Consider the following 13,214-nt stretch of genomic DNA (forward strand, 5'->3'; position numbering starts at 1 on the left):
GAAGTTATCAGATTGTATGAGAAACCATTTCAGCCTTATTTACAACTAGAATACAGTTAGATAAGTGTTGATTTTAAAGAGTTGTTTTTGTTGGTTTTTTTTTTAATCAATACATAAAATTATGCTATTCTCTATCAAAACATATGGGTGCATTCAAGACCCGGTCATCAATCTGGCCAGACCGTAAGCTGCAGCATTACTGGCTTTCTCCAAATGCTTGCACCCATACATCCCCCTGCAGAACCTCATTTGAGCAAAACTGGCAGCTGGCTTTTAACTCACAGCCAGAAACTGAAACGTTACTCAGAGCAGCTTTAACTTTTATATTCAAGAAAACAAAGGTGATGCAAATGACACACTGCCAATATTTTAACAAGAGCTCCCTTCAAAGCTCTCTCTGTGTATCAAACAAAGAACGTATGGGACTTTTCCTGGCAAAGTAACTTCCTCGTGTCCTGCACAGAGGAGTAAATGACAGGCTCTTACTGCCCCAGACCCCAGCCCTTCACACATGTGCACCCTCCAGGAAAAGCTCTGAATTCTCCCAGCTTCACACAACACCCAGCGACTCCAAACTCACTGACACGTTGTTCCTACCAGCACCTCAGAAGTGTTCCTAAGTCTCTCTTTATCTAGAAACACCCCTTAGCAGCGCTGACAGTAACACATTAAAACTACACACATCTAGGGCCCATGCTAATGCCTGCTCTTGCAAAACCATTTTGTCACCTTGGAAGTGACTGGGGCAAGCTCAGTAGTCATGTAATATGACACACAAACACCCACCACCCCAACCCGTGCTAACGTGGCAGATACTGCTTCTGCCCCCCTCGTTTTCCCCTCAATCCATAGAAGAGAATCAAGTCAGAGACTCAGCCAAACTCACTGCTTACACAGGTATAAAAAAGTTGTGCCAAAAGGTAAAGGGGAAGGAAGAGACCAGATGATGTGAACTTTGCAAGGCCATCCACAAGCTAGTAAGGCACCTGATAACACAGCCCAGTTCTGCCTCCTAGATAGCTCATCTACATGCTGACAGCAACACTACTGGATTACAAAAGTCTTATGCCTATCCCTACAAAGTCCAGGAACGCACCACTTACTGTCCTTACTGCTGCCTCTACACAGCTACCACAGACAAAGCAAACATAGTTGTAGCAAAAAGCTCGGCTGTTGGTTGACTTCTGCACAGCTCAACAACTGCAAACTACACACATTTTCATTGCAGTCTGCTCTCCAAAGGCTGTACGTATATCACAGTTACATAAGGAATCACACCATCACATTGGCAACGTCCTCACACAAGTCAGTGAGCTCAGCAGAGCACTTCTCAATGACAAGTATGCCACAGGGTAGGCTGCAGAGTTTGTGGCTACTATCGAGATGCCTGACCTCAGACTTGACAATCAAAAGGATAACCTATATAAGCTGATACAACGGTGGATGTATTCTTTAGTGGTAGCTGAATTCAGAGACTGAGACCTAACAGAAATTCACAAAATAGCCCAAAGCATATTTTCATCATTGTTTCTAGCCAGTGCCAATTCCTGGCACCATTACAACCTGGTAGAAATGGGATCCAATTTTCTTAGAGAACAAAAAAACCAAAAGTTTTTTGTGTCTTTAATTCGGACATTAAATATATTGAGTGAGCACAGAGCATAAAATCTGCTAAGTTGTTCAGATTCTTTCATAATCTTATTATAGCAACACTAAAGACTCAGGAGATGGTTAGCCCAGTTTTCATTACATTTTAAATGATCAACTCATTAAACTCTTTTAGGACTAATTTTATAAAGTTCACTGGGATAAAAATGTAGCCATAAGCAGTAGGTCAAGGAGTTAAATAAATAAATAATCACAATATAGCAACTAGACAGCAAAATAAATCTTTAAAAAACTATCAAGCGAAGCTAGAAATAAAATGAGATATAAATTCAAGTTTTAGACTGTGGTCAATTGAGGTCTAGACAAAACCCTATGTTTGTTCACTGCCTAGTCTCCAGTCTGCTGCAAGTTTGAAAAGGTAATTGAACTCAGTCTGTAATTACTGGATTAGATACAGATGGGCTCTGTACATTTCAGGGGAGGAAAGAACTGTTTTGATTCATTTTATGATTGCCTGTAAGGTCAAACTTTTCAAAATGTACTTTCATCTGCTAAATGGTTTCTCAAAGTCCCAGGGGGACATCTTCAATAACTGATGTTTTAAGCAATTTGGGTCTATCAGATCCAGTCTTTGAATGTAATACGCCGTCCATTTTCTAGAATTATAAACGTGCATGTAGGTTAATTGCTACAACTCTGACATATCTCCAGAACTGAACTCTCTCAAAAATCTGCAAGTTGTACCTAATAATTATTATGTATAAATATTCATATACTTATTTCTGTTTTTGGAGTAAAGAACATCTTTAAAGCAGGAATAAATAACACAAATTAGAAACGCCCTTATTGACGAGTCCTTCCTGTTGGTCAGAAGTTTCCAAGAACGCTCTCTTAGAAACCAGTTCAATAAGGCATGAATATCACCAGTGAATTCAGTTCATTTGTTACAAAACAAACAAAAAAACCAGCATGTACCTGACTAAAAAAGTCTAAAAGCATTTCAGACTTCTCTTTTAGTACTATCTTATAAGCATTAAACTCTTAAGAATTTTTTTGCAAAATCTTTCCTTCAATTTAATTGACCGCAACTCTGCAATGTATTTCAACGCAAGCAGGTTTTCATCTCATGTCTACCCCTACCTCTTTAAATGCCTTGCTTAGTTAAAAGTTCAAAAGCTCTGCAAAGGATACATAGCTCTGCTCCCAGTTAGGGGCTTTGGGAGCTACTGTAACAGCAATTTAAAGCAGAACATAAAAGAAAGGCAATACAGTCATTCAGTTCAGAGCCTCAAAAGAAAGAGGAAATGTTTGGAATAATAAAAACAAGCAAACAAGTTCACTACTCAAAATGCTGAGTTTCAGTTTATTTACATTACAACCATCTTCTTGCTTTTAGTAATAAAGTATTATTTGTTACGAATCTAAAAACAAATTTATGTTGTAACGCTATCACACTGGAAACATCCTTGGTCAAATATATCTATGCAGGATCGGATACCTACAGAGTTGTTCTTTCAGAGAGTTTGTACTATGCTCAGTACCATCACTTACACAACACGTATACTAAGGCAATCTCCCTCTTATCAACAGGTGCGCGTGCTACTTCACATCATTTCCATGATGAACACTTTATCTATTCTATTTCATAGCCTTCCATGCAAGGGACATATCCTGATGCCAGATCCAATCACCACAAGAACCCCAGAAGAAAGATGCTGTATAACATAAGAACAGCTCTCAGCACACCTACTTAGGCAGCAGCATTTTTGGAAGTAACAGCCTTTATAAAAACATCAGTAGCAATCACTTAGAATCATAGAATTACCCAGGTTGGAAAAGACCTTGAAGATCATCAAGTCCAACTGCAGCCTAACCATAGCACCCTAACTCTAACAACCCTCTGCTAAATCATATCCCTGAGCACCACATCCAGATGGCTCTTAAACACATCCAGGGATGGCGATTCAACCACCTCCCTGGGGAACCTATTCTAGTACTTGACTACCATTTCTGAAAAGGAAATATTCAAAGTAAACTTTTGATTCTTGTTAGTGACAAAGACAAGTGTGCAAATGAGTGTTACTCAAAAGATAAAATTAACATAGTATTTGGATTATCTTTTTTCCCAGTGGATGCATCTGAATGCATTTCTTTAAAATTGAAATAATATTCAGAATAAAATTTACGTAGTGTTTAATTCAGGAGATTGTTATTTTGAGAGCCCTATAGGAAGGGCTTCTTGTCATTCATTCTAAGCAAAAAAAGCTTCCTTCTGGAAAAATTTACATGCTTTAATTTTCCCTGCAAAATAAAATTATACCATAGATTTCAAGTGTATTGAGTGAACCCACAAACCACTCCTAAAACTACTGTAAATTTCAGGACAGGGACAATAAATTGCGATGCATTGTATGGTAAAATGGTGAAGTCAAAGCCAGACCGCAGCACTGTGCTTTCTATATGCCACCGAGAAAAATAAATATAGAACTTAGTTACACTTTAGACAAACTGATTAACTCCTGGATTTTTTCTGTTTTTCCTTTCCTTCATATTATAATTCCGTCTCAGATGTATTTATCCTTACTGTCTACAGGCATCTCTGCTGCATTTTATATTCTTTAATAAGGTATATCTAAATTCTTGTAGGCATTTCCCATTTACACTATAATAGATTGAATAATGAACTAAGAATCTCTGGAACTGGAAATAACACCATTAATTGTAATGAAATGTATTCTTACAATAACCCAGTCTCACTCACTTTGTGAGTGAGATTGGAAAGATTGGAAAATAAGGAAAGGAGACATCCAGCTCCTAAGCTGGTATGCAGGCTGCAGTATTATTTAATCAATTAATATATAACCTGGGTTTCATTCTTAATGAAAACAAATTAACAAAACACCATTTAACCATCTTTGTACATTCATATACCCTCCGAAAGCTGTGAGGAAGTAGTCAGGAAAAAAAAAAATCACCATGAATAAGAGCTCATATGCTTTGCAGTAAGCAACACCTCTGGTAGGTAACTATATTAAGCACCCTGTGAAGTCTAACAGAGCTATTTTAGTTTAGAAAAAACTTAAACACATTGTTTCCTATAATTTCATTTGTTATTAAAAAATAAAGATAGTACATTCATACATTTTCAGAGTCTAAGGTCAGATTGATGAGAGTCATAGGTCACCAGAAGAGAAGTAGCCTGAGATCTGGTAAACACAGTATCCAATTCTTTGCTTTGCAAAGAAGCAACGTCCCACAAACAAAAAGTAATTCCTGATCCACCCCTGTGTATTAACTCCTGCATTATGTGTTGAGTATCATTTGGATGTTACAATACTTGCGCCTGAATTCACGTGGTGCACAACCCACTAAATCAAAGGGCAGCTGAATCATATCATAAGAACACACTTTCTCCAGCACTGTATCCCAGTTTTGGTTGTGTGTAAAATCCGCAGACAATGAGACTTGCTTTGCAAGTAGCCATAGCAAAATAGGAGGTGGAAATTTCCCACCACAACACAGATTTTCCAAACTTAAGATCGTTTTTGTAGCTCTTTTCTATTAGAAGAACAAAACACTGGTTTTGAAGAAGGTTGACTGACAAGAGAACTAGACACAATATACTGCCATTTTAAGAATACTATACTCTTCTTTTTAACTGATCATTCCCTCCATATTTCATTAAACTTTTCTCTTTTAAGATCTTGAATTTCTTTACTCGGGTGTCATCTCGAGTGCAGCATTTACTATGAGCCAAAAAGACCAAACTATGTCCTAAGATACCCACAACCAGAATCAGCAAGTGCCCTGCTCACACATGCAAAGGTAATATCTGGCCAAAGGATCTTTCCATTTGTGTAATTTATTTCTTTAAAACCAGAGTTGAATGAACTTTCTTGCAATCTAAGCCTAGAAAAATGGAGCTCTCTCCTTGGACAACACAACATGCATCACAGTCCAGCTGAACTGACCTAAAGAAAATTATATAGAGATGTATATGTATCAAAAACAACTGAAGAAAAGGGTATTTTAAATTAATTAAAAATTTGTAGCTGTCACTTGAAAATGGGTATGAAACAAAGTTCTAAATGAAGAATATCCCAAGAACATGCACATCTGTTTAATATTACAAGCCAACTGTCAACATCCTAAGTGAAGTTTTAATTTAATATTTTTTCTTTCTTGATGTTTTACCTTTAGTGAATGCCTCGTGAGAGTATCAGCTTTCTATAAGAAACTGTTAAATATAAAGAAATGTTATTGTAGCATGTTTGTAAAATCATAGTTCGAGAACTTTTTATTTTTCTAAAGCCTGACCACAACTTAATTATCTGCAGGACATTCCAAGCTCACAATTGCAAGCTCCAGTTCCCAAGCAATTTTAAACAATATCTACTGTACAGGACACACAGTATTGCTAATACTGCTACATGGTAATGTTTCCAAAAGTCAGCATTAGAGCCTTTAGACATGGTTTTATTTTCAATAAATATTTGCTTCTCTACTTATCATTAAATGATTTTTGTCACCATTATGTTTGCTTTTCACATGTCTGTTTCCCATCAATATTTATTTTTAATATGAGTGAACTAGTTATGAAGACAGATCTCATGTACAGGATGCCTTATGTATAAAAGTGTTCTTAGACTAAGCAATTTTTGTTTGTTTGTGTGCACTGTGCTCTCTCCTTAAGAAGGGGCAGAAAAGAAGGAAAACAGGCTGAAATGGAATTAAAGGAGACAGGGAGGAATGAGGGGGAGACCATTAGCTCAGCCAAAAACTCTTAAAGAAATTACAGCTTTCTTTTCAGAAAGAGAAATACCAAAAAGCCCAGCAAATTGATATTGTTTTACTTTGTAAAGAACATCCAAACCTGTGTCTGTATTGGGGTCTGTATTTTACTCGTGTAATCTGAAAAAATAGCAGGCGATACCACACTTCCCAGAAGACAACCACCCAGAATATGCTTTTCCTGACCAAAATACAAACTACTGACAAACTCCCTTCTTCCTGCTGCTGGAACCCACTTTCCTCTTCTCCAGGCTCTATTGGATTCAGTATCCATGCAGCTCTCTGGGTTGTCACAGAGACAGGGCTCTTTTCAAAGCTCCTCTTCTTCACACCATGTTATTTCTAATCTTCTCAATTAAAATAAACTGCTCCATTCCATATGCGCTAAATGTTTGAGGACTTCATTTTTTCCCCCCCCAAATAAGGCTTTTCCATTAAAATAATAATAATTAAATGATCATATCATAAAAATCTACTTAGAATATTACTCTTAGAAATCCAGTAAAATGCAGTGAGACTTGTTAACAACAAGTCTCAAAACAAGTCCCTACTCTTATTTTCAGCCTCAGACCAACAAAACACGGAGGAGTCCTTCACTGTCCTCACAGAAGCTCTGCTGATATTCACCTGAAACCAGTTTCTCGCTTTCCAGCTGAGACATGGAAAAGTGGGAAAAATTTCCAGCTTGTAATACAAGAAGTCTATTGAAAACGGAGAAGTGAAGATGGGAATGGATTTAGATTACATGCACAGAACCATAGAATCATGAAGGTCAGAAAGGACCTCTATGATCATCTGGTCCAACCGTCCGCCTACAACCAGTATTGCCCAGTAAACCACGTAGCTAAGTACTAATCTACCCTTTGCTTAAATGCCTCCAGGCACAGCGAGCCCACCAGCTCCCTGGGCAGCCCACGCCAATGCCTCACCACTCATGAGAAGAAATCCTTCCTACTATCCAACCTGAACACATTTTACTTCATATAGGTTTTGTTTGTCTTACATGCTGGACAACACCTACAGAAATGGAATATTTTTACACTTCAGCAGATGTGGTACATCCACTTTTCTACTGATCTCACTATCCGCAGTGACAAGGGTTTGAAGTAATGAAAGGATAAAGACAAGCACACACCTCATGGCTGACACTCAGTTGCTGGAAATTGTCATTTCTTGCAGACAAAAAGCTTTGCCATGCCACTCTGAAGCCAGGAAATTTATGCTTTCAATAACGTACTCATAACTTTAAAATCCTAAACAGTTACACTAAATCGAATTATTTTTTGACATTAAAGAACATTTGCCCCCAAACTGCAGCCAACGGTTCGTATCTCCAGTTTTCACCCTTTAATTGCTCTCACTGAAGCTGTCACACCAGGGTTTAATATTTGCTGGCTTGATAAATACTCAAGTACAGTGGTCTGACACTTTAAAGACAGAGCATGTAATTTCATAATATTTTACTGACAGTGACACCCTTTTTTCTATGGTGGAACACAAAAAACTTGATTCCTTTTGTTATCAAAAAAAAAAAAAAGAAAAAAATCACAAGGAATCAGCTCAATGTTATGGCAGTAAATAATCTCATTAACCAATACAAGCAAATTTAAACTTCTCTTGTTGATTTCACCAGTGTTTCAGCACGATACCCTAAGTCATCTCCCTCACTTATTACTACTTCAACACATGTGACAGCTCAAAGCAGTTACTATCTAGGATGGCTCAGAAATTCTATTTGCTAATCGTCATAGAGGAGGAAGCTGCTTAATCCAATTCTAGGATTTTTTTGCAGTAAACAGAACTAGTGCCTTTCAACAATCAAATAAGCATCACCCTCTATGCAACTTTAGAAGCATACAGCATGCACAGAAAAAACAAGGGTGGGATGCTGTAAAAAGCCACATAAGTTTGGACCAGGCTCTGAACAGCCTGATGGAGATGTAGGTGTCCCTGTTCATTGCAGGGGTCTTGGACCACATGACCATTAAAGGTCTCTTCCAACTCAAACAGTTCTATGACTCTACACTCTTTGCTGGGCCACAATCCCCCAGTTATTATGAAGGAGGAGAGAATCAAAACCTGAAAGTCACTTAATTCCAGAGAAATGAACTTCAATATGGCATCACTGTTGGTGTCTGGAAAAATAAATCTCAGCAGTTACATCACTAGCAAATCACTCTGGTGTCAACTTAATGGAAGACCATAGGCTGCAAAGAGTTCATAGTAACCATCTCCAATGAATAATTTCTCCAACAACTGTAAACCAGGAAAGAACTTCCCACAGCCAAGTGGGGCCTAGAAGAAGGCGAGGAAAGGACAAGGAGAGGGGACCCTCTGCCCTCAAACCCACACTGCAGCCCCGGAGGACTCTGCAGCACCACGTGATGCCCAGATAACCAAAACAACCTCAGTGGGCAGCTATGGAAGCTGTTTCCCAAGCCAGCTTTCAAACCAGCTGCTCAGCCTATGCTCAGAAATAATTCCCATGGAGTTCAGAATGTGCTGAAAAGCAAACAAACAAAGGAAAGGGAGGACAACAGACATTTGTACAGACATTTCAGATCTTCCCAAAGCAAAAGAGTTCACGGCTCCTCCCCCAAGGCCAACCTACATTCTCACCACTGTTACTGATGGAAGTTTTACTAAAACCAGAAGCATCACATGGGGCACATTAGTGATTTGGCTTTTAATCCCATTGCATTTTCAAAAACCAGCATTTCATTCCTCTCCAAAAACCTTTTAAAGGTCCTTTCCCCTGCTGTTCCTTTAACCTACTTTTTTAGTTTCTACCCTCCTAATTTAACTTATCAACTCTTTTAGCCTGAGTTGCTTTCTAACAAGGATGGAGGAAATGAGAGGCAAAAAAGCAATTTGCAGAGAGGAAGAGATAAATCTGAAATAATATAGTGCACTATGCTGTACCTTCCCATTTGAAAAAGTATAACTTAGAATACTGTTTTCTGCCTAGGAAATAGGAAAGGGAATCCCAGGTGCATGCAAATGACTACAGCATGCAGCCCCCAGTGAACACAGGGCAGAACTGAGTGTTCAGCATGATACAAGGGAGACGTCAGCATGAGTTCCATGACCTCAGCTATGGGACCAATTTATTAGAATTTGCCTCTCATTAAGAGCTAAAAAGTGAGCTGAAATATCACTTGCTGTTCAAAATTTGGCACAGTCATTAATTTCTAATAAGGACTGTAATTGGCTGTACCGTAAGCAATATATATTTCCCTGGCATCCAAATATTCTCTCGTGGGAGTTATTCTTATGTAGTAGTTAGAGCCAGAATGATCGTATAAACTAACCTGAGTAAAGCAGGTTTGGAGTTTTTCAGTCTGCTCCAGTATAAAACAGAAGAAATTAAAGTGTTCAGTGTTAACCAGTTTTGGCTTGCAGTGCTATTAGAGTCAGCCACTCAGCTACACATGGAGCAACTCAATGATGGCCATGCAGACTGACTTACCAGCTGTGTTCTGCCACACACTTTAATGTTAGTTCTCAGATATGGATGTTCTGGAGATTGTTTTCATAGAATCATAGAATTACCCAGGTTGGAAAAGACCTTGAAGATCAAGTCCAACAGCAGCCTAACCATAGTACCCTAACTCTAACAACCCTTTGCTAAATCATATCCCTGAGCACCATATCCAAACGGCTCTTAAACACATCCAAGGATGGCAATTCAACCTCCTCCCTGGGGAGCCTATTCCAGTACTTAAATACCCTCTCTGTAAAGAAGTGCTTCCTAATATCCAACCTAAACTTGCCCTGGTGCAACTTGAGGCCATATTCAGGTTTTATTGAGGTTTTATTCAGGGCTATTCTAGACCTGGCAACTGCATGTCCTATCCTATTAAAAAGGTTAATACAGTAAGCAGGTCTTTTCCAATCTTGGTGATTCTTTGATTCGGGTTATTTTATTTTTTTAACTGACATTTTCAACAAGAAAAGAAGGAATACTTGATCCAGTAATTAACTGGAAATTGGCAGGTGGTCTTGAAAAATACAATATTGTTGGATTATTAAAGATGTTTGTATAACTGAAAAAAGTCTGAGTGCTAATACTGACATTCTGGTTTCTCTGGCAAGAGAACAAAGCAGACCCAGCTTTCACTTGACTGTCTCCTTTTCACATGTAAAGGCAAATTAAACAGTGCTATAACTGGGGCTGTGTGTTAGTTGCTAGTAGGGACCAGGCTAGTAGGCACCACATTTTTCTCCACTGTTTTTAGCATTTTGAATATTTCTTGGTCTTCTAAAAACTCAGATGTAATTCACTGTGTTCTGAAGCCACTAACTTGAACATGGGGATTTTTCCTGCTCATTATAGAGGACGAAACAGCACAACCAAACATATTCTTGATGTGAATATGGGCCTATTATATGGACTAAAAAATGAAATAAAATATAAAAGAATTGATCATTCTACAGAATACAGAGAAAGAAGTTATATGAAGAACAGATGTTGTAGCCCCACGAATCTGGCATTCTTACGCGTTCAACAGCTTCAATCACAGACATTCTATCATTCTGAAATCCTGCATTTAAAGGCTCAGAAACTATTAACCTTTCAAATTTTCCCTTCTCAAGGACATGCTTTCAGATACTGCTTTTGAAGAATTTAACTTGTAGCACTTAAATTTTCTAGCTGTTTGCAAGAACATTAAAAACCAGATAATCTCCCTAACAAAACAGAAAAAAAAAAAAGTAATAACTTTTGGTTGGAATCAAGCCCGTTGTGAGATTCAGCTTTGCCACTCATTGCATTTCTCTTAATAAGCAGTATCAACCTTAATTTCATTTCTGTAACACATACTGAACAGTCAGCAGTGATTAAATCTCATCCCTTCAATATTCTCAAATAAGTATATATTTGACAGATGATCTTCCTAATAGCTTGTACTTGCCATAAAAAGTAAAGCAGATGGCTTAAATAAGATTGTCTAAGACAGTGCAAGTGCCAACCTGTTGGTATAAGACTACGGTAAAGCTGAGAACAAGTGTCACATAAGCTGGTCCTATGTGATATCTGTACTGGTTATATATTGGTATCAAATCAGATACCAAAACCAAGTTATTATGCAAGTCTATAGAAGTGTGATTGAAACAATCTTTAATACCCACATTCACTGAATGCAAAATTGTTCTGTCAAACTATTAGTCCAAGGACAATAACCAAAATTGTTTTTGTTGACCAAAATGCACTAATACCCAAACAGTAAATTCTAACAGCATTTCATAAATGTGAAGCAATGGAACGTCCATCACTGTATCATTGGTTTCTTAAGGGCCAAAGGTTCCTTGCCATCCCTTGCTCAGCCCTACACTAGCACGTGTGTTCTGGAAGTCTGTCTCCTCATAGAGAATCACAGAGCACACTGAGCAGGCTGTTCCTCCCAGCTTTTCCAAATCACAGAATGCCTTAGGTTGGAAGAGACCTTAAAGATCACCCAGCTCCAATCCCCTCCCCATCCATGGGCAGGGCTGACACCCACTTGAGCAGGCAGCCCAGCCAACCTGGCCTTGAACCCCTCCAATGTGCATTCCAGTGCCTGATTAAGGGCCTTACTCAAACCGTGCTCTGACACCACTATCCCCCCTCCGCACCCTTTGCTCAGTACGGGGGTAAAGAACCTGCAACAAGTTTACAATCATACTTAGTAATATTATTAACGCTGATCAGCCTCCAATTCAGCAATTCCTTCGCCTCTCAGTGCTTGTCTCTCCAAGCTGTATGACACCCCAGTTCATACGGACCCGGCATATACGGACCCGCCATACCGTGTGACACAAGAAACAGATGTGCAATAAGGCACAACTCGGCACTACAAAGACTCGCCCACTCGTTCCGGAGCCGACCTACATGGCAGCCCAGGGCTCGTGGGCACCGAGGGGACGCGGCCATGGAAGCCCGGATCCCCAGCCTGGAGTTACGGGAGCCGGGTGCGGGGGGTGGGGCTGGGATCCCTCCGGCCGCCACATCAGCTCCGGCTCCCGGCCCACATCCGCCTGGGGCCAGCGCTGCCCCGACTCTCTCTGCGGCCCTTCAGGAGCCACTCTCTCGCCCCGGCTCCCCGGGGAGGGCTGCCCGCCGCCTTCCCCCTGCCCCGGCCGCCCGCTGCCCGCACTCACCACCTCCCGTGCCCGCCCGGTGAAGTCGCTCCTAGAGCGGGCAGCGCTGCGCTTGAGCAGCTCATCCCGAGCGCTGTCGCCAGCCGCCACCCCCAGCGCCTTATTGCGGGTCTTCACCGTCTTCACGCTGGCTTTGAAGAGCAGGGTGATGTCCACCGCCATGGCGGCCAGCCCGGCCCCGTCCACCGGTGCCTCCGCGTTTTGCCTTCCCCGAGCAACGCGGCCCCGCGCAGCGCGTTCCGCTCGGTCGGCTCCAGGGATGGGTGCGGTGGGAAGGGAGCATCGCGGTGTTGCTGTGCGGGGATCCTGCTCTGCTGCCTCCCATCGCGGAGCGAAAGATTGAGGAATAAAATCTATATTCCAGCCAAATTCTGACGTGTGGATCGCCGAGCTGTGGTGTCGCGGCAGGTGTCACCAGGTGGTGCTGTTAGACAGAGTCATCCAAGCCGTCGGCCTTGGAATTCAGTCTAGGAAAGAAGGGTTAATTGGAGTTGATTAATGGGCTTCAGCAGGTTTGCACCAGGGGATGGGTTTTGTGCTGCTGTGAAATTTCCATTGGAGATGGCCGTACGTGTATTAATATATTGATTATTGGTTATTTCATAGAATCATTGAGGTTGGAAAGGACCCTTAAAGGCCATCTAGTCCAGCTCCCCTGCAATGAACAGAGACACCTA

The 13,214-nt window shown here is 40.4% G+C and overlaps 1 protein-coding gene across 1 annotated transcript in view; it reads right to left on the reverse strand.

Annotated features, from left to right (window-relative positions):
* The window catches only part of STX18 (syntaxin 18), a 40,379-nt gene extending 27,618 nt beyond the window's left edge, over nt 1-12,761 (reverse strand). The window contains exon 1 of the mRNA XM_015862702.1: nt 12,538-12,761. Within this exon, the coding sequence (XP_015718188.1) occupies nt 12,538-12,699 (162 nt within the window). The 5' untranslated portion in view covers nt 12,700-12,761. The remainder of the gene's footprint in view (nt 1-12,537) is intronic.
* Nucleotides 12,762-13,214: the final 453 nt, after the last annotated feature.

The sequence above is a fragment of the Coturnix japonica genome, chromosome 4 (assembly GCF_001577835.2).
Source record: "Coturnix japonica isolate 7356 chromosome 4, Coturnix japonica 2.1, whole genome shotgun sequence".
Lineage (NCBI taxonomy): Eukaryota > Metazoa > Chordata > Aves > Galliformes > Phasianidae > Coturnix > Coturnix japonica.